At 43.3% G+C, this 22257-nt stretch overlaps 1 protein-coding gene across 1 annotated transcript in view; it reads right to left on the reverse strand.

Annotated features, from left to right (window-relative positions):
• Positions 1–5241: 5241 nt before the first annotated feature.
• Positions 5242–22257, reverse strand: part of LOC115468752 (serum paraoxonase/arylesterase 2-like) — a 72460-nt gene continuing 55444 nt past the window's right edge. Inside the window, exons 6-9 of the mRNA XM_030200712.1 lie at positions 21417–21617; positions 18133–18214; positions 14444–14572; positions 5242–5624 (exon numbers count right to left, since the gene is read on the reverse strand). Of these exons, the coding sequence (XP_030056572.1) occupies positions 5457–5624; positions 14444–14572; positions 18133–18214; positions 21417–21617 (580 nt within the window). The 3' untranslated portion in view covers positions 5242–5456. The remainder of the gene's footprint in view (positions 5625–14443; positions 14573–18132; positions 18215–21416; positions 21618–22257) is intronic.

A 22257-nucleotide genomic window follows, 5' to 3' on the forward strand; every position in this document is an offset into this window, starting at 1 on the left:
CATAGTATGGGAAACAAACTTCTAGAACTTGAGGCTACAATGATGGAAGCAGACTTGGATTTAGTGGCGGTCACGGAGACGTGGTTCATGGAGAACCATGACTGGGATGTTGCTATACCTGGCTATAATCTATTCAGGAAGGACTGAGTAGGAAAAAAGGGTGGTGTGGCATTATATGCTAAGAATGATATCCAAGTGACAGAACTGCAGGACATGTGGGGTAGGGAAGAAGCGCTGTGGGTTAAACTGGAAAGAGGAAAAGGAAAATGTATCTATATCGGAGTGATATACAGACCTCTCTCACAGTCAGAGGAACTGGACAGGGACTTAATCGAAGACATCCGCAAGATAGCTAGGAAAGGGGAAGTACTACTGATAGGTGACTTCAATATGCCGGATGTTGATTGGGATGGCCCGGCTGCGGGGTCGTCTAGAAGCAGAGATCTTAGATTCTCTTCAGGAAGAATTGTTCCGGCAGTGGGTAACAGAACCGACGCGGGATGGAGCTGTTCTGGACCTGGTGCTTATGAATGGAGAGTACATTTCTGATGTCAAGGTGGTGGACCATTTGGCATCTAGTGATCATCGTATGGTATGGTTCAATATTAAAAACAGAAGAGAGGGCTCCCTCGAGATTGAAGGTACTGGATTTCAAAGAAACTAACTTTGCCAAGATGGGGGAATTTCTCAAGGAACAGTTAGCGGGATGGGAACAGCTGAAGGATGTAGAACAGCAATGGACAAGACTGAAAGGAGCTATATTAAAGGCAACTAACCTTTATGTTAGAAAATTACATAAGAGTAAGAGGAAAAGAAGGCCTTTCTGGTACTCGAATGCAATAGCTGAAAAGATAAGGGAAAGGAGGCTAGCCTTTGCTCGTTATAAGAAGACTGAGAAAGATGAAGACAGGAGAGAATACCTAAATAAGCGAACAGAAGCTGGAAAAGCTATCAGGAAAGTGAAGCAGCAAATGGAGAAAAAGATAGGTAAAATTGGGGGACAAGACCTTTTTCAGATATGTAAGTGCCAAGAAGAAGTGCCATAATAGTATTGTGAGGCTCAAAGCTGAGGGAGAGAAATAGTTGAAAGATGATAAGGATAAAGCTGAACTGCTTAATGATTATTTCAGCTCTGTGTTCATGAATGAAAAACCGGGGGGGGGGGGGGGGGGGGGGAGGGTAGGGCTGCAGAAAACAAAGGCTAAAGGGGATGGATGTATGGTAGACCCAGACCCGTTTACAGAGGACTGGGTTCATGAGGGGCTTGCCAAACTAAAAGTAGACAGAGCAATGGTGCCTGATGGGATACACCCGAGGGTGCTTAAGGAACTCGGAGAAGTTCTGTCGGCTCCGCTGACGGACCTCTTCAATGCATCCTTAGAAACTGGAGTGGTCCCAATGGACTGGAAAAGGGCTGATGTGGTTCCTTTGCACAAGAGTGGAAGTAAGGAGGAGGTAGGGAATTACAGACATGTCAGTCTGACCTCGGTGGCGAGTAAGCTAATGGAAACGCTGCTAAAGAGGTGGATTGTGACTTGAACTACATGGAATTCGGGACCTGGGGCAGCATGGCTTGACTACTGGCAGGTCATGTCAGACGAATCTGTCTTCTTCTACGGGGTGACTAAACAGTTGGATGTGGGAGGGGCGCTTGATGTGGTATACTTGGATTTCAGCAAAGCCTTTGACACGCTTCTGCATAGGCGACTGATAAATAAATTGAATGCCCTTGGTGTGGGACCTAGAGTAACTATTGGTTGAATGATAGGAGACAGAGGGTGGTGGTAAATGGAGCTTGCTCTGAAGAAAAGGAGGTCATCAGTGGAGTACCGCAGGGATCGGTCCTAGGGCCGGCTCTTTTAACGTCTTTGTGAGCGATATTGCGGAAGGGCTGTCTGGTAAGGTTTGTTTCTTTGCGGATGATACTAAACTCTGCAACAGGGTGGACACCCTGGAGGGTGTGAATGACATAAGGAAGGACCTAGCGAAGCTGGAAGAATGGACCAATATTTGGCAACTATGGTTTAATCCCAAAAAATGTAGGGTCATGCACTTGGGTCGCAAAAATCCGAGGGAACAGTACAGTATAGGGGGAGTAGTGCTTCAGTGTGTGAAGGAAGAGCGGGACTTGGGGGTGATTGTGTCTGACGACCTTAAAGCTTTCAAACAGGTAGAAGGATGCTTGGGTGCATAAACAGAGGCATGACCAGCAGGAAAAAGGAGGTGATAGTGCCATTGTATAAGTCTCTAGTGAGGCCTCATTTGGAGTACTGCGTGCAGTTCTGAAGACCGCACCTACAGAAAGATATAAACAGGATGGAGTCGGTCCAGAGGGCGACTACGAAATTCGTAAGCGGTCTTGAATGCAAAAAATGTAGGGACAGGCTTATGAACCTCAACATGTATACGCTGGAAGAGAGGAGGGAGAGAGGAGACATGATAGAAACGTTTAAATATCTCAAGGGCATTCATGTACAGGAAGAGAGCCTTTTTCAAATGAAGGAGAGCTCTGGAATGAGGGGGCATACGACAAAGTTGAGAGGGAATAGGCTTAGAAGCAACCTGAGGAACTATTATTTCACAGAAAGGGTGGTGGAGGCATGGAATGGCCTCCCAGTGGAGGTGGTGGAGTCGAGGACTGTTCCAGAGTTTAAAAAGGCATGGGATAAGCATGTGGGATCACTTAGGAACAGGAAGAATGCACAGACTGGATGGGTCATATGGCCTTTATCTGCTGTCATGTTTCTATGTTATACAGCCAGGATGGCAGTAGGGGCCAAGGAATGCTATCTGATTTAAGACTAGCTTTGGCAATGGATGCAAAATCAGTGCTTTGATTCCTCATATACAGTCACAAAACAACCTTTTAGGGTGGATAGTGTTCACAGTGAGCTCCTTTTATTATCGAACAGTTTTGGCACGGTATAAGTCAGCACAAGAACAAAATATAAGAAAACCAATGGTCTGCATTAGGGGTTTATAGCCCATTTAGTTTATTAAACATTTACTATACTGCTCAACCTAACTTGCAGACCTGTGCGGTTTACAAAACTAAGGGCCCTATTTACTAAGGTGCGCTAGCGTTATTAGCATGTACTAAAAATTAGCACATGCTAATCATGTAGATGCCCATGCTAATGCTTAGCACCCGCTAAAAATGCTAACATGCCTCTAGCATGGCTTAGTAAATAGGGCCCTAAATGTTTAAACAAGAGATCTGCATGAAACAAAATACTTATTTTTATTTTGACTTATAAAACCACTTGTCCCTGAAATATTTTCAAAACAGAATAATCCATTTGTGTATCTAAAATGTGAACTTCTACAAAACAGATGAAGAAGAGTTGATTCCATGTGCCCAATGGAAGGAGAATTTAATTTTACTTCCATTTAATTTCAATATATTCCATCTTTATAGCACCAGGTTTCCCAAGGCAGATTACAACAACAGTTAAGATGAACCCATCAGGAAACAGGATATCCTCACTGAAATTTGGCCATCTGTATTGTGTAGAACAAAATACAGAGTTTATACCTGCTAGCAACAATCATTTTTTAAGCTGTTTTAGTGAGATTTAATTTTTATTTCATGATGTTTATATCTACATAAGGGAAGCTTTCAAATAAATTAAAAACCTGTCAAATAAGTAATAAAAAACCCAAACCTTTTGTCTTCCACCTTTTAAGTCGCTGCCTATCCAAGTGGAACAGCTTTAGACTTTTTGCAGAATGGACCACAGATAGGCAAGTCCTTTATTTCTAATAATCTTTGGCTGTTTTCAATAGCATATGCTATTGTTTTGGGTGAGCGAAAATGGTGGCAATTTCTGCCTACTGGCTTCAGCCCATATAATAGACTAGATAGGCTCACCCCATCTCCTGTTTTCATCTATTCTCCTTGTGTGATACAACTAACAGGAACACATTTTGGGCACCATTTTTTTTTTTTTTTGCTTTTCACTCATATACTAGTAATAGGGAGCTGTGGTCATTAGTGAGTGCAGTACAGGTCATTTTTAACCCTCGGTCACCACTGCTGAGCTTGACAATAAACTCTCTGTCTTCAGATCTGTACCTACACCTCCCTGCCATTAAGCTTCCTTAGACTCAAATTGACATTCTTGTTACAGGCGGCCATTAGGATTCATTAGCATTGATAAGGATGATGACACAGCACTAAGGGCATACACCACCAAAGAGATATTTCTGTACCACAAATAAAGGGACATGATGATAAAAATAGCGGCCATGGTTAGTGGGAAAAGTAAAAAAAAAAAAGGCTGCCCAAGAATTCGCTGGATAGATACTATCAAAGAAGATATTGGAATGAACATAGCAGAACTGAAAGCTGTGAGAGATCGGAAGGCATGGCGAACACTAATCCATAGTGACCGACAGTCGTACTCGACTGATCGGAAAAGGAATGAAGGAAGGCGATGACTCAGAATGCTCATGTCTACCAAACATTTGCAGCATGTGATGCAGCTTGTACCAGTGGCGTAGCCAAGGGTGGGCCTTTGGGCTAAGGCCCACCCAGTAGCAGCACACCTATGATGTGGCTGGCAGAGATCCCCAAGCCCCATCAGCTGAAAACTCCCAACAACTGTTCCTCCTGCATACCTTGTAAATAGCAGATCTTTGCCTGCAGCGAGCAGCAACTGTTACATACTGCTCGCACCAGCCCCACAGACTTCCCTCTGATGTATTTCCGCCTATGCAGAAACAGGAAGTTGCATCAGAGGGAAGGCTGTGGGGCCAACATGAGCAGTGTGTATTAGTTGCTGCTCGGTGAAAGTGAAAAACTGCTATTTAAAAGGTATACGGGGGAGGGGGGATGTTTGAGAGACCATGTGGCATGCAGGCGAGAGAGGGAGAGACCAAATCATTTGTGGGACAAGGTGGAGTTCTTCTGCCCACCCATCTTGGGCTCAGGCCCACCCAAAATTGGGTGTCTGGCTACGCCCCTGGCTTTTACAACTTTTTTTTTTTGCAGCCACTCTGTAAATGTCAGATTTTATTTCTGCCCAAATCACACTTCTAGTGCATGACAGCACAGTAATGAAGGGGAATGGACAGGATAGGTGCTTAAAGAACTATTTAAAAATATGTATGCTATGGATAAAATGAGTAGCCAGATAATGTGAAAGCAACTGGACACTGGTCACCTTCTCCAAATTAACCATTTGACTTTGCCCCATAAAAGCACTAGATTGTATAACCATTATTCTGTTAACATTCACATGATCAAACTCCATATTTATAGATACATACATGCATGCACTTACACACACTGAAGAATTTATTTGGAAGCTTTCCTTGCATCTTAGAACAGTGCTGCTTGTCATGATTTCTATGGGAAGTGTGCTGTAGCATAGTGCACTGTTTCACTGTTGGTGTTTCACTGTTGGTAAGATCTGTCTGGGGTAATGCAGTCTGCACAGTGAATCTGCAGCAGGTTATAGGTCCTTCAGGTCACAGTAGAGGGCTCTGTGGAACACGGTCCCCACCAGAAGCTTCCCATCATACACGCTGGCTACTGAGGAGCCCTGCAGCACAGAGCCATTGTTAGCATAAACCTGGGTCACAATGGGATTCTCCGACAGAATGTTCTGCACACGGATAACCTAAACAAAAAAAAAAAAAGAAAAAGATGAATTAAGATACAAATTTAGAGGCAGCGACATCAACCACCTGTTCATGTTCCTCCTCTCACATCTCGTTTTTTCCAAAATAGTAAGAAATCAGACTGTTTTGGTTCATACATGAGTTTTACTTCTTGATCCTAATGATGTATAAAAACTGCTATTGTATGTAATGTTGCTGAAGCAACTGTAACATCAGATTCAAGAACAAAATGTGTTCTTATAAATCTTAGAAACTTATAACTCATCTGAAGCTGAAAATTAAAGATGGTTTCAGTGCAAATTGGTAAACCCTCTCAAAGCCTCCCTCTCCCCATCTTAAAGCTTCAGCTTCTCAGTGTCCCTTTTTCACAACTTTTTTTTTTTTAGTTGTAAATGTAGCAGAATGCCACAATGTGCCTTCCTATAAAGGAACATAATGGATCTCTACTCTAGAGTATTGCCTGTGGTCTTGTATGGGGTGGGGGGAGGGGGAGGAGTGCATTAAGTAATCATGTAGTGGGGTGGGTTTCCCCACCCTAGAGCTCATCAGAACCTTGGTCTTCCACATCAGGGGTTAAAGAGTGTTCCCCTAAGAGGAAGAGAGAAGAGGGGTTGGAAATATGATCCAGTGCTGAACCCTAAGGTACATGTTGCTTCATGGATGAGAAACGAGGGATCAGAGGGCATATCCTGTCCTAAAGAGGAAGTAAGGAGAATGAAACTGTATTCAGCCAGGGCCGTGCCTAGGGTCTCTGGCGCCCCCCTGCAGACTATCAGTTGGCGCCCCCCCCCCCCCTGCAGACTATCAGTTGGCGGTGACGGAGGTGGCGCCCCTCCCCTCCCCCCCCCCCCCCGTGAAAATGATCGCTCACCACTTGCCACACTGACAGGAATTGTCAGCAATATTCTTAGAAACAAATTGCCATACATTGCAAAATAAGATAGCAGATGTAAATTCTCAAAGTGGACATATTCCAAACACTAAAATGAAAATAAAATGATTTTTTTCTACCTTTGTTGTCTGGTGACTTTCTTTTTCTGATCATGCTGACCCAGTATCTGATTCTGCTGCTATCTGTCCTCTTAACTCTGTTTCCAGGGCTTCCTTTCCATTTATTTCTTTCCTTTCCTCTTCATTTCTGGTCCTCAGCTTCTGCCTATTTTCTTCATCCATGTGCAGTTTTTCTCTTCTGTTCCTTTTCCCTCATTTCATCTCCTTCATCTCTCTTCCCTCCCCTCTATGTCCAGCAATTTCTCCTCTCTCCCTGAGCCCTGCCCTCCCATCCATGCTCCTCTGTCCCCTCCATTCATTCCTATCCAGCAATTTCTCCTCTCTCCCTGAGCCCTGCCCTCCCATCCATGCTCCTCTGTCTCCCTCCATTAATCCCTATCCAGCAATTCCCCTCTCTCCATGAGCCCTGCCCTCCCATCCATGCTCCTCTGTCCCCTCCATTCATCCCTATTCAGCAATTCCCCTCTCTCCCTGAGCCCTGCCCCTCCCATCCATGCTCCTCTGTCCCCCTCCATTAATCCCTATCTAGCAATTCCCTTATCTCCCTTCCATGACCCCCCCTCGCATCTATGCTCCTCTCTCCCCTGCCCTCCCGCTCCCATTGTTCAACTGCCTGCCCTCTTCTCCCCCCCAACATCACTTTTCTTTTTTTTTCTTTTTAAATTTACCTCCGTGGCGGTCCAGCAGCGCAGCGTCATGAAGGAGACGGCGCTCCCGACGTCTCTAGCCTTCCTTTCGCTGTGTTCTGCCTTCTTCTGACGTCAAGGAAATGACATCAGAAGAAGGCGGAACACAGCCATCATTTTAAAGTCAATTACTTTGTTTTTTTACAACATAGTTGCTGGATCTTAAGTACTACTAGAACTGGAAATATGACTGTTATACTTATGTTATACTTATGTCACAATCCATTTTATTACTCATCAGCTTATCTTCCTTTCCTCATGCCTTAGCCTCCCCTCCTTCCTCCCTGATTCTAGCTTGTTCTCTTCCCCCCCCCCCCCCAACACACAGAAATTTCCTTGCCTTCTTTTTCCTATCTTCCTCTCTGCCTTTGTGTTCCATCAGCTCTTATTTTCCTTTCCTGCCCTTACTCTCCCCTCCTCCTTCGTTCCTCCCTGATTCTAGCTTGTCCCCCCCCCCCCCCCCCCCCCAGAAATTTCCTGCCTTATCTTTCTTTTCTTCCCCAGCTGGCCTGGTTGGTTCCAGTTCCCGCCCCAATCTGCAGCCTCAAATGTAACTTCACTTTCTTTATCGATAAGTGTAGGCCAGCGCCAGCCATTACAAAACCGTTCTTACCGATGAATGATGTCCACAGTTCACCAGTCTCTGTCTGACTCAAAAACGAAAAACAAAATGCGGGCAGCAGGCGCAGCAGCTGATCATCCAATGATCCAAGGGCGCCGGCTCTCCTCTCTCCCAGAGTCCCAGCACTACGCCAGTGGCAGTCTCCAACGTGGCGTCGGCGTCGGCGGCAAACACTCGTCCTTTGGAGTCGGACTGCCTGCGAGGCTCCAGGCGCGATGACGTCACGCTGTGCGTCACGCTGGGGCGGTGCTAAGCCTAAACTAGAACGAGCGCAGGCTGCAGCGCACGGGAAGGCAGCAGCCAGAGCCAGCAAGCGCATGCGCATATAGGCGCCAACGCGACTCGAGAGGTTTGTGTTTTTTAATTTTATTAAATACGGCGGCAGTGGCGACGGCGGCGCCCTTGAAGGTGAGGCGCCCCCCTGCCGTGCTTACCCCGCTTACCGGGTTAGCACGGCCCTGTATTCAGCTCCGTATTCAACATGAGTAGGGTTGGAACTCCAAAAGCAGTACGAGTTAATGCCAGAGCCCTGGTAGGAGAGGAGGTGGGACCCTCATTTGGGGTGCATCCTACTTGCCTAGTCCATACAGGTTAAATACGTGATGAGGAATGAGGAGTGAGGAGCCATAAGTCTTAGGCAAGAGAGAAGGAACTTACCCAGGGGCCCTTTTACAGAGCGATGGTAAGCCCAACACGGGCTTACTGCTCGCTCTTCCAGGATTACCGCCAGCCCAATGTAGCTGCCGGCGGTAGTTTCACCCCAACGCATGCCATTTCTGGGGGAAAAAGAAAACCCTAAGAAATGGCTTGTGTGGCAGTAATCAGGCATCACCGTGTGGTGCCTGGTTACTGCCAGGTTAGCGCGGGAGCCCTTATTGCCACCTCAATGGGTGTTGGTAAGGGCTCCCTTCCGCACGGCCACGCGATAAGAGTTCTCTTACCACATGGCCATGTGTGTCTGGGCTTTTTTTTACCCGCTGCAGTAAAAAGGGCCCTGGTGCATGGGGAAAATGGCCCCTGCTGCTAGCGCAGAGCACTTTTTCCCACAGCTTGGTAAAAGGACCCCTAAGTGTTGAGAGATTGCAGTTTGTGAGGAGATACTGTGAGAGGAAGTGTGCGATAGGAGAATCATTGCCCTAGACTCTGAATAGCACTAAGAGCATCTAAAGAGGAGGAGGGTGAGGCTGCCCAAAGTCCCAACAGTCAAAAAGGCACTTACAGAGGAACAGAGAGGGTTCCAAACCCATCCACAGGAGAAAGGAGCACAGGAGATGCAGCACACCAGAGGAAATCAAGGACTGTACATACTTGGATGGCAAAAAGTATCAAATGTGCTCACTTTGCATTGGTTTATGGATTTTATAACTAGCTGTTTTAATATTTCTACTTTTGTACATTTTTGTGCATTCGAATGTGGGGTGGGGGTGGTATTCCAATATCTTCCACCAGGGAACCTTTAGACCTGTTCTATGTACTTGGGCAGAGCAAGGTTGGGGAGATCATAGACACCAATTAAATAACATGTATCAACTCAAGGGTCACGTTCAGACCCAGTGATTCTGGAGACCAGCTACATATGAAATACAAAATAAAAATTGTAACAAACAAAACCAACAGGAATCAGTGTCAGAGAGGGATGAGTTGTCATTTGCAACAACATAGGAGTATCAACAACATATTCTATGTCATTGCATGTTGTTAAAAAATGAAAATAAGCAGAAAAAATATGACATTTTCTTTTTTCATCCGCCACATGCATACTATCAGGAAAGAGTGTGCACTGTTTGTAATGAGGGTGCACTGTTAATGACATCGCCCCCAAAAGTGGAGTGGAGGAGTGGCCTAGTGGTTAGGGTGGTGGACTTTGGTCCTGGGGAACTGAGTTCGATTCCCACTTCAGGCACAGGCAGCTCCTTGTGACTTTGGGCAAGTCACTTAACCCTCCATTGCCCCATGTAAGCCGCATTGAGCCTGCCATGAGTGGGAAAGCGTGGGGTACAAATGTAAAAAAAAAAACAAAATACAATGAACAATGCTGCAAATGACATGGGTAACCAAATGAAACAAAAATTTTGGGGCTACCCATCCCTACTACCAGCTGTCCAAATGCCAAACATTATTCAAGCAGTGACCTTGCAAGACTTCTGTGGAGGTGTCGTAAGGCCACCGCTTGAACTCTTGGAAGCCATTTTGAAGTGGCACCAGGAGCAAGACAGGTCTGCAGCCATGCCGGGCAGGAAAGAGGGGGCTCTTTCCTGCCCCAAAGAGGCCACTAGACCACCAGGGCACTACAATAAGGTAGGGGAGGGGAGGATAGGACACCCTGAGGCCCATCTACCCGCCAGCCTGCACCTTCGTCCGCAAATCCGGACAAATGGGCAGGCTGGCAAAACCCACCCAGATGCTCAGCAGTATCCTCCAAAAAGAGGACATATGGTAACCCTAGTCATGTCCAAGTTACAAAAAGGTACTCTGAGCAGCTGACCACTGGAGAGATTAAGGCATGGCCCCTCCATAATCCTCTAGTGGTTGCTTTCCCCCATCCCTCTCCCATGAAAGTGAAATTGGAAACGAAAACCAGGCTGTATATCAGCTGCAGGTATTATGGCCATTCTGAACAAAGCAGCAAGCAGGTCAGAGGAGTAGCCTAGTGGTTAGTGCAATAGGCTGTGAACCAAGGGACACAAGCTCAAATTCCACTGTAACTCTCTTAGGGGGTCTTTTACTAAAGCTTATCTCAAGTTATCTGCAGCAGGGCCAATAGGAATACAATGGGTCCTGCTGCAGATAACTCAAGCTAAACTTTAGTAAAAGACCCCCTGTATTTTTTTTCCCCTGGGGCTCCCTCCAAGAACAAAGAAATACCTACTATACCTAAATATAAGCAGTGCTTTTTTTGTGCCGGTACGCAACGGTAAGGCGTACCGGCACCTTTTTTTTTTTGCTCCCCCCGCCCCGTGAGCCCATGTCCCGCACGCAGTGCCAGCCCCCACTTTACTTACTTTATTTACTTTATTTATTTTTTGTCTATTAGATTGTAAGCTCTTTGAGCAGGGACTGTCTTTCTTCTATGTTTGTACAGCGCTGCGTATGCCTTGTAGCGCTATAGAAATGCTAAATAGTAGTAATAGTAGTAGTAGTAATTTCTGGCCGCTGCTGCTTCTCCTGTTGAGCAGCAGCGGCCGCTACACAAAGAAAAAGATTTTTTTAAAAATTGAAACCTGGCTGAAACGCGGCACCCCGGCACTGTAGACAGCCATTAGGCATTGGCTGTTGCCCCGCAGCCGCTCCTCCTCTTGCCTCTACGTCACTGCGCTCCTCCGGGGTCTTCCTCCAGGGGCAGTGACATAGAGGCAAGAGGAGGAGCGGTTGCGGGGCAACAGCCAATGCCTAATGGCTGTCTACAGTGCCGGGGTGCCGCATTTCAGCCAGGTTTCAATTTTTTTTAATCTTCTTTTTCTTTGTGTAGCGGCCGCTGCTGCTCAACAACAGGAGAAGCAGCAGCGGCCGGAAATAGGGGCTGGTGCCGCGTGCGTCGCGTCTTCGCGCCATTCGCGCCAAACTTGGCAGGGAGAGGGAATCCAACAGAGGGAAGGATTGGGGAGAGAGAGAGAGAAAGAGGGAAGGATTGGGGAAAGAGGGAAAACAATAGAGGGAAGGATTGGGGAGAGAGAGAAAGAGGGAAACCAACAGAGGGAAGGATTGGGGGGAAAGAGGGAAACCAACAGAGGGAAGGATTGGGGAGAGAGAGGGAAAACAACAGAGGGAAGGATTGGGGAGAGAGAGGGAAAACAACAGAGGGAAGGATTGGGGAGAGAGAAAGAGGGAAAAACAGATGGAAGGATGGGGAGAGAGAGGGAAACACAGATGGAAGGATTGGGGAGAGAGGGGAAAACACAGATGGAAGGATGGGGATAGAGAGAGGGAAAACAGGGAAGGATTGGGGAGAGAGAAAGGGAAAACAACAGAGGGAAGGATTGGGGAGAGAGAGAAAGGGAAAACAACAGAGGGAAGGATTGGGGAGAGAGAGAAAGGGAAAACAACAGAGGGAAGGATTGGGGAGAGAGGGGAAAACAGATGGAAGGATGGGGAGAGAGAGGGAAACACAGATGGAAGGATTGGGGAGAGAGAGGGAAACACAGATGGAAGGATGGGGAGAGAGAGGGAAAAACAGATGGAAGGATGGGGAGAGAGAGGGAAAAACAGATGGAAGGATGGGGAGAGAGAGGGAAAAACAGATGGAAGGATGGGGAGAGAGAGGGAAAAACAGATGGAAGGATTGGGGAGAGAGAGGGAAAAACAGATGGAAGGATTGGGGAGAGAGAGGGAAAAACAGATGGAAGGATTGGGGAAAGAGAGGGAAAACAGATGGAAGGATGGGGAGAGAGAGGGGGAAAACAGATGGAAGGATGGGGAGAGAGAGGGGGAAAACAGATGGAAGGATGGGGAGAGAGAGAGGGAAGATGCTGGATGGAAGAATGCAGAAAGAAATAGGGGAGACACTGGAAGGATGGGGAGAGAAAGCAGAGCTGCTGGATGGAAAAGGGGAATAGAGAAGACTGGAGAATAAGAGGAAGGGGCATGGGGAGAACAAGGGTGAGGAAAAGATGAAAAGCCACAGGTAGATGAAGGAAATTAAAGAATGGATAGTAAGAATGAATTAAATCTGGACAGAGAGAGAGCCTGAAAATAATGAAGAAAGCAAAGAAAAAGGAGACAAAATGACAAATGGCACAGAAGAGTTAAGCGAAAAGAAAAGAAAGCAGAATCACAGACTGGGACCAATATGGAAAGAAAAACAGTCACCAGACAACAAAGGTAGCAAAAAATCATGTTATTTTCATTTTAGTGTTTGTAATTATGTCCAATTTGAGAATTTACATTGGCTGTCTTATTTTGCACTGGGTATACTGGAGCTGTAAGAGCTTACAGAGATTATTTATAATGAAAAAAATCACGTTATTTTTTTCTCCTATAGTACTATAATATTTTCAATGATGTCTGTTTATATGCGCCATGGCTGGTATAGGGGGTGTGGTTAATGTGGGTGTGGCTATCATAGGGGTGGAGCCATATGTGGTGACCCCACCCATAATGAGTACCGGCACCTTTTTTTCTACAAAAAAAGCACTGAATATAAGACACCTGAAAGCATGAAGGCTATCGACGTAGTGTACATTCAGGTATAATAGGCATTTTTCTTATTCAGGAGGGATCACATTTACAATAGAAAAAAAAAAAAAGAGAGTTAGTGGAATTTGAACCTAATTCCCTTGGTTTACAGTCTACTGCACTAACCATTACACTACTTCTCTGTTCTGTAAGGATGTCTGTGTGGTCATTTTCATAAGAATGCTGCCAAACAAACATCCCTGTCCCTTGTTTTCCCCCTTTTATAATGTAACTAGTAAAAAAGGCCCATTTCTTAACGCAATGAAACGGGCGCTAGCAATGTAATGAGTTCCTGCCATTGATGTTTCCATGGTTGTATTCTGAATATAATTGTTGCTTACGTGTAAGATTTCTTTCTATACAATATTTTTTGTGTAAACTGTGTTACAATGTGGTAAAAGTTTTCCTTGTTCAGGCCCTTCAATCAGTTTAACAATCACATCAGAAGAGCTCCTTACTCGTGAGAATGCAACATACAGTTGCCCATGTGAGAGACTGAGAGTGACAGTGTGTTTTACAGACAGTGTAAGAGAGAGATACACAGAGTGATTGTGTGTGTGTGTGTGTGATGTGTGTGAGTGAGTGACAAAGTGATTAAATGTTTGTCTTCCCTTCCGTTCTATGCACTTGCCTCCACTGATGTTCGTACCTCCCTGTATATGATTGTTTGTTAGAGATTCAATCCACTCCACTTCCCTCCTCCAAGTTCCGTTCTGTCTGATTGGTGAGGGCGGGGACAGTTAGAGCCAATGAAACACTTACAAACCCTACACTGCCACAGTGCCATGAAGTCAGCTTCAGAATATTAGAGGTGCTTTTTATTATATAGGAAGTTTTCAGTTTGTAAAATGGTTGTTCAAGATGGGCATCTCCAGCTAAGGACGTCCTTCTCATGTATTTTGAACAGGAAATATGAATGTCTTTCCTGATCAAAAATTGCTGTGAGATGGACTTATTTTTTTGGATATGAGCAGGACGTCCCAATTCTGAACTGGACGTTCTTTCGAAAATGCCTCTCATGTAACCTTGCATATTTTAAACATGAAAGTAATTAAAATCCCACATCAAATCCTAGTCTCCTATTCAGAAGAAACGATTGCACACCTGAAGATGTCACTGCTTATTTGGGAATATGAATCGGGAAAACATCAGGGAAGGTAAGTCTTGATGTCAAAGGTGCCAAACACAGGCTGGAATTTTACTTGTTTATATGTGCCAAGAACTTTGCATAGCAGGGTGAAAAGGTTTACGTTCAGTTCAGGTACAAATTTAATTTACAAAGTGGAATCTGTCTTTGAAAAAAATTGTTATCTAATAACAAACAGACCTCAGATCCAGGAAGGTCATCAGGATCATAAAAAAACAATTTCCAGCCATTAGGATGACATCCAGACCAAATATCTCCCGTGGTAGGATCAACAAATAAATTATCCACAAGCGTGTCCACGTGCAGCACCTTTTGAACATGAAAGAAGAAGAAACAAATTAAATATAATGCTGTGATCAATTTATTTATTATGATTTATTAACCACCTTTATGAAGAGATTCACCCAATATGGTACAGTTTAACATAAAACTTACACTTCTGTTAACAGTGTAACAATAGTAAAAATGATCAAATATAAATACAATAAATGAGGTAAACTTGAAAACAGCAAACCTAAAAATTGAAACCTAAAAACAGGACTATCATGAAACAGTATCAGAAATATACAAATTTAACAGCACTATAGAACAATCATAAATATGATGTCAGTACTATACAAACAGTACCATAATAAACAGCATGGGCGAACATTCAAATAGCATAGATATAATATGATGTCAAAATACCAATGAAACACCTAATAAGCAAACATTAGAACATTTAGATAATATTGATCTGAGGCTAATGCTTTTCTACAATACAGCTTACCATGTAGCTGAGGGGACAAGATGGGTGGTACAGTCAGTTGGGATAAATAGATGGGTGGGTAAACTCAAAGCAAGTTCTTTGTACACGATATAAGGAGGTGGTCTAAGTTACAATGTGCATTTCAAGCTAGTCCAGGTGCAGAGTGGTGTATAGTCAGTCACCCTGTATATTAAATGTTTGGGAGAAGTGACAGGCTTTCACCTGCTTCCTTGAGTAGAGGTAGCCTTGAGTTGGGCATAGCCCCTCTGGGAGTAAATTCCAGAGCAACTGTTCATGGTTACTGTAGATTCTTAAAATTATTTCTAGACTGGCCAGCATCTCTGCACAGCCATTCAGCATCATTTGGGTCATGAAAGTCACTCAGAGGAACACTGTACTGCAGTTGAAAACTATGACCCACAATAATGTGAAGGGAATGTTCCTGGATCTCCACTGAGTCTCTGATAAATAATACTGCTACTACTTATCATTTCTATAGCACTACTAGACTTAATGTTATTGCTTAGCTTGGTATGTATGCAAAATAAATTCATGGAAATTTTATAACTATGTGCCTGTGGTAACGTGCACTTTGCATGTGTAAATGCAGGAAAAAGTGACATTTGTGCATGCTGTTGCTCTAAGCGCTATTTTATATGGGTACATGTGACATAGTGTATAATTATAAGGGGGTATACACGTGGGTGGAGCATGTCTCCCACTTGAACAACTTATAGAATACTATGCATTGAACGCATTGCTCACCACACTGAGGCATGCCCATTTATGCCTGCCATAGACGTGGTGGAAGTGGGCACACCTATATTTAGGCATGCCAATGCTGGTTTATGCTAGTATTCTATAATGGAATCTATAGAATAGTCACTTCCCACACTGCACCAGGGTGTAAACTTGGTATGCAAATTTCTCATGCACTTTCATTGTAGATATCCTGAAAACCTGGCCTGCCTGCGGACCTAAAGGACCGGAATTGAGTAATCCTGCGTTAATCCCTCCAGTGGTCAGCTACTCAGTCAGGGAAACATTTTATACCCTGAATGTAATTGAAACAGGTCTAACTTAGGACACCCTTCTTTTTTGACTTAAGCATTTCTTCTTGTTCAATTATCACTTTAGGACATCCTGAATTTGGGCCCTTCATCTGTAGTCCTGCACTAAACACTCCCATAAAATCCTCCCTTGCTATGTGGATGAACTGCAATGTAGGATGTCCAAATTCTGCCTTTTGAAAATCGCAATTTGGATGTTTTTGGCACATGGACTTTCTTTTTGGGAATTTTGAGATGTTTATCTGCTTTGAAAATTAGTGCCATATATAGATAAAATGGGCAAGACAAAGGCATTGAGATATATAAGACTGGGGTAAAAATTGTATGTTCAGTTGAATATGGTCTGTATAACTAATTTTAGAAGTAGTATGGCAAGCTAATCCTGATATAGTATGAATGCCTGGCTAGTTAATCACTGTGACGAAACAGTGGGTTTATACGACTGTGAACTGTATTATTTTACTGATAAAGTGTATTTCTCCTAATCAGCCAGCAGATGGCGCTTGTTTTCAGTTTTAAGCTGTTGAAAGGACTCTCTTTTTCAATTTAACTTGTGAAAGGGGAACTTGCAGGGTACCATTGGCCAGATAACTTCCTGAAACTACCCAGGTAGTAACAAAATATTTAGATAGTTTTATAATTTATCCATATTCAGTTACCTGTTATTGTTTGCCAATTTCACCTTTTTCTGTTCACTGTTTAAGCTCTGACAATAAACCTAGTTTATTGACTCTGCTTTCCTGGACTGACTAAGAATCCTGGTGGTTTCTGTTTGGGTCTGTGGGTGTTTTCCAGGAACTATAGGACCCCTGAGAGAGTGGCCCCGGTACTTAGAAATCACCAGGAAATATGGAGAAGAGATTGAAGGAGGCACTGTCTTGTTCAATAATTGAGCATATACTTTCATCGGTGTATTTATTTTACACTGCTACACCCGAGATTGTTCAAGACCCCCGAGGCAGACCTTTGGGCCGAAACACTGCCGTATCGGGTCGTTTTTTGAAAATCTTTAATAAATTTGTTTGGTAATCCTCCTTGGTTCATCTTCACTTTTTTTCTATATCTCATGGTGCATGAGGCCTTTTACCTCCTTTTTTGCTGATCATGCCTAAAAGTAGTCATGGTTCCCAGCACTAAGCAAAATTCTATAAACGGTGTCTGAGTGCTGTTTATAGAATAGTGCTAAGGGCTATTTTGTTCAGTGCTGATTCTTTTGGTGTCATTTATTGAATTTACCATCCAATATTTAGCGCTATTTGACTGTCCAGAACAGCTGCTGACTGGTTAAATAGTGCTTAACCAGCTATCCACTAATATTCAGTGGGGGATAAGCAGATAACCCCCACAGAATATCCCTGGTTAGCGGCTAACAGCCGGTGATATCATCCAATATAATTGGCTATCTGCCTATTTTTAAAGCCAGTTTAGCGGCCATATTTGGTCTCGTGAAAAGGTGGGATATCTTTGGCCAGTTTAAAGATAACCGGCTTAGTCTGAATATAGACTTAGACAGTTATCTTTAAACCGGCCAAAAATAAACCGGATATTCAATGTTGGTCATTGAATATCCGGACTAACCGCTGACCGCGGAAGTTAGCCAGTCGAACTCCTGCAGTCTGAATATCGACCCCTTAGTCTTTATTGTGTAATGCATTGTGATCTTTCTAGTAAAAATATTATTGTTATAAAAACAGCAGTCATGCACTTTACAGTGATGTGGGAAGTTTGAAAACTGGCCTCCAAATCTAGCAGACAGGCCAAAGAAAGTCTGCAGCTGTGTTACAAAAGTTATATACTGTAAACCAATGCAAAAGCACGCAATGAAGGTCATTATTTTGGAAGTATCTGCCAGTCTCGTTGCACTGTAAGAGAAATTAAATATCTATTTTGTGAAGTTCAAGGTTGCTACACAGATATCAAACACCCTTTTCAGCAATATATCACTGACCTCTCCAGTGAAGATTTTTGTGTTTCATTAGAAAACTGAGGCCCTCATGGGTAATCAGAAAGCGTGAAAGGATTCCAGTATAGCAACTTAGTTTCATTCTTACCTTAACAGGAGTTAAAGACCAGTCAGGGTTTTTTCTCAATACATGGATATCATGACCAACGAGATCAGCGATATAAATATGCCTTGAAAAAGAAACAGCATTAGCTGCACACATAATGTTTATGTTTAATATGGATTGATATACCACCATTCAAACAATAACAACATCTCCCTAACTTAATTTAATAATTGGCTAATTGCCACAAACAACCAATAATTGGCACTAATTTGCAGTTACAAATTATGGGGTCCTTTTACAATACAATACATCTAAGTTTTAGGTGCAAGAATGGCACATGAACGTATTCTATAAAGTACGCCTAACTTCAGGCATTATGGCGCTGAGTTTTGAGGTGCCATATATAGAATTTCCCCCAGAATTCACATTTAACATGGATCATCCTAGTGCCTACCTTTAGCCAACTTTTTTGAGAATTATCCCCATAGGGCTTTATTCTATAAAGATTATGCTCCTAAAATTTATGCTACCAATTTATGAGCATAATTCATGCTCCTAAATTACGAGCATACTCTATTTTGGAGCATAGAGTATGCTCGTAATTTAGGAGCATAAATTTAGGAGCATAAATTATGCTCTTAAAATTAGGAGCAAAACTTTTAGGAGCATAAATTTAGAAACGTAACCCGGCTCTGTTTACTAAGGTGCACTAGAGTGTTTAGCATACGCTAAAAATTAGCATGCACTAACACTAGAGACACCCACAGGAATATATAGGTGTCTCTAGCATTAGTGTGCACTAATTTTTAGCGTGCGCTAAAAACACTAGCACGCCTACAGTGCGTCTTAGTAAACAGGGCCCATAGTAGATATGTTTGGGCTAGATATGCAAAATATTTTGGGTGCTTTACTTAAATATTTGGGTCAATATTCAAAGACATTTATCTGGATAAGGGCCATAGTTACTAGTGTTGGCTACCATTTTAACACACACTGGGGCTCAATTTCAAAGCACATGGATGTCTCAAAATAGCAACAAAAAAAAAGTCCATCTGACAAAAACCTTCAAATTGAGACTTTGGAATGGCAAAATCTAGATGTTCTACACTGCAGTTCACCCAAATAGCACAAGGGCATGTTGTGAGCGAGACCAGGGAGGGCCCAATTTTAGGAAACCTAACAGCAGTGACTGAATGGGAAGAAATGTCCAAGCCTAAAAAGGAGGACGCTTTTATTTAGACATGTTTCAGTCACATTGAGGGTACAAAAAGGGAGGGATTAAAGCATGCTGGAGAATAGGATGGAAAAGGATATTATATCTCCTGCCTAACACCTACAAAAACCATAAGTCAGTGTTACAAGTCATCACTTTGTTCCCACCATCTATTGTTTTTTTTAGCTCTTTTTATTGAACATAACACATTCAGTATCCTTGCCTCCCCTGGGGCATTAACACTTGTAATTCAGTTTTCATGCAAAATAATAATATTTCACACCTCTATGCAGGTCCCAGGGAAAAGGTTTTATACTTTTACTTTAACAAATCGTATTACTCCAACAACAATTAATACTCAGCAGCATACACAGCTACCTTCTCTCTCTCAAAGGCAACAGTGAAGAGCTCAGGGTCAGGAGTCACCAAGCCTGTTTTTGTCACAATCTCTATCAACTTGCCTACCAGTCCTTTGTCCCCCCACCCCCCATGCTGTCCCTCAGTTTGGCTATATAATATTCTTCATCTGGCCTGCTCTACTCATTTTTCCCAAACCTGATCTCCCCCCCCCCCCCCCCCCCACCAAACATATCTCTGGAATTTAAGTGTGCAACTTACAGAATACTGTCTAAAAGCAGTTATACATGTCACTTCTAATTAGTACCAATTATATTAAGGCCAATTAGCATCTATTAAGTTATATGCACAGCTGACCTTATTCTACAAGTTGCCCACGCAAAGTTGTGTGCTAATCAGAAATTTGGGTGCACAAGTTTCTACAGTTAGGGGGAAAATGTTTTGATTTGGTTGTACTTCCGAAAGCAGTGCATGAATTTGAACCTTTTTGCCCATACCTTTTACAACAGCGATCCAATTATTTTTTAGACACCAACACTCAGATTCCACGTAGAAAAATTGCGAAAGCAATCCTGAGATGCGCGTGCAACTACACACTATTCTATAAAGACCTGTGCACAAATCCTTTAGCGTGCAACTCAAAAGGGGGCATGGCCATGGGAGGGTCGGGGTATTCACTAAAGATGCATTCACACCAGTTTCTGTTGGTGTAAATCCTCATGCCCAAAGTTTGGCATGGAAATCGTCTCTAAGCACTATTCTATAAACGGTGTACAACTTGGCGTGCAACTCTGCATGGATTATTTTCTTCGCTGTTTTCTGAGCACCTTCTACTGAATCTAGTCCCAAATGCAATTGCGAAAGCATTGCATATATTTGAAATCCTGTCTCCATGACCACTGTGTTTCCCTCCTCCTCCTCTTTTTCATCAGGATTTGTAAATTTTTGCAATTAGACCCCTTGTAGGCGTTTTCTGAAATAGAGCTGCCATAGCTGTAATTTTCCTCATAGCTTTTATATTGGATTGCAGTAATGAGAACAGGTAAGGTGGACTCTGGCACAGGCTAATAATTTCCCCTTTTGTAATATTGATCATTTTAATTAAGCTGTTCTCTTCTAACTATTGAATTCTACTAGTCTCCTCATTCCCCGATGGAAATCTTGGATTCCGGTGTTAGGAGCTAGTGGAGATGCACTGTATTCAGTTTCCAAATACTTTCCTACTATCTTCCTGATCTTCAAGGTTGCCCAGTCTTGTCATTGCACATACTTTTTACACAGAGTAATTTTATAACAGGCATTATCCCATGGATTCTACACATTGAAAGAGCGATCCTGAGATGCACACACAACTGAATAGGTTAACAAACCATTAACGATCAATAATTGGATGCTATCAATAGTTGGATGCTAACAATGACTGACATTAACTGGCACCAATCAAGATTTGTGCATCTGGCCGGGTGCTATTCTATAACACTCCGTGCCCAAATCCCATAGCGCTGAAACCAAAAGGGAGTGTGGCTATCGGAGGGGCATGGGCAGTTCAGGGGCAGCCCCCAAATTTGTGCACAGTGTTATAGAATTCCAGGGATGCACACAACTTGCGTGCCAGGATTTACACCATCTTTCAGTTGGTGTAAGCTTTCGTGCCTAAATTTGGTGAAGGGAATTGACAGTGCAACAAAAAACAAAATTACTATCACATTAATAAAAATCAGATTATAACATGTAGGTAGTTTGAAAAATAGCATACTTGTTGTCAGGGGAAACATTAATGCCATTTGCAAAATAGAAATTTGCCGCCACTTCTTTCACTTCCTTAGGGCTGTAGTAAACGACATACGCCCATCCCAAGCCAAGAAACATTTCCAGCTTCCTCATGATGGGATTCAAGAAGTAATGATCATTGGTGGCGTAAAAACTATCCGGTCCCATGGCTACAAGATCATTGATGCTAGAACAAGAAAAAGAGAAGTTTGCACAACAGACTAGCTAACACAAAGGCAATAATATTGTAAATTCGTTTCATGAGTATATGCATATAGGGCCAGATTCTATTAATGGTGCCTAAAAAATCCGCACGGAACCAAGTGTATTCCATAAAATTTAGGTGCGGTACATAGGATACACTTGGTCAATACCGTAGTGCCTAAATCTACGTGCGTGTATTTACGCCAATAAAAACCTGGTGTAAATACGTGCATGGTAGATTTAGGCACACTAACCAGTATTCTGTAGTTACACAAGAAAATTGGAAATAGTGCTGGATTCAGTAAATGGTGCCAAAAATTAGGCACCAGGAAAAATAGTCTCTCAGTATTATTCTCTAAAGGGCGTTCCAGGATGAGCGCTCTGTAAGGAATAGCACGTGGAGGGGCATAATTGAACGGAAACGCCTATCTCCATGGGCGTTTATCTCCGAGAACGGGTCCGTGAAGGGGCAGGCCAAGCCGTATTTTCTTAAAAAATGGACGTTTTTGAGCTGGGCGTTTGTTTTTTTTAGCGATAATGGAAACTAAAAACGCCCAGCTCAAAAAAGTCCTAATCCGAGTCATTTGGTCGTGGAAGGGGCCAGGATTGGTAGTACACTGGCC

The sequence above is a fragment of the Microcaecilia unicolor genome, chromosome 1 (genome assembly GCF_901765095.1).
Source record: "Microcaecilia unicolor chromosome 1, aMicUni1.1, whole genome shotgun sequence".
NCBI classification, from domain to species: domain Eukaryota; kingdom Metazoa; phylum Chordata; class Amphibia; order Gymnophiona; family Siphonopidae; genus Microcaecilia; species Microcaecilia unicolor.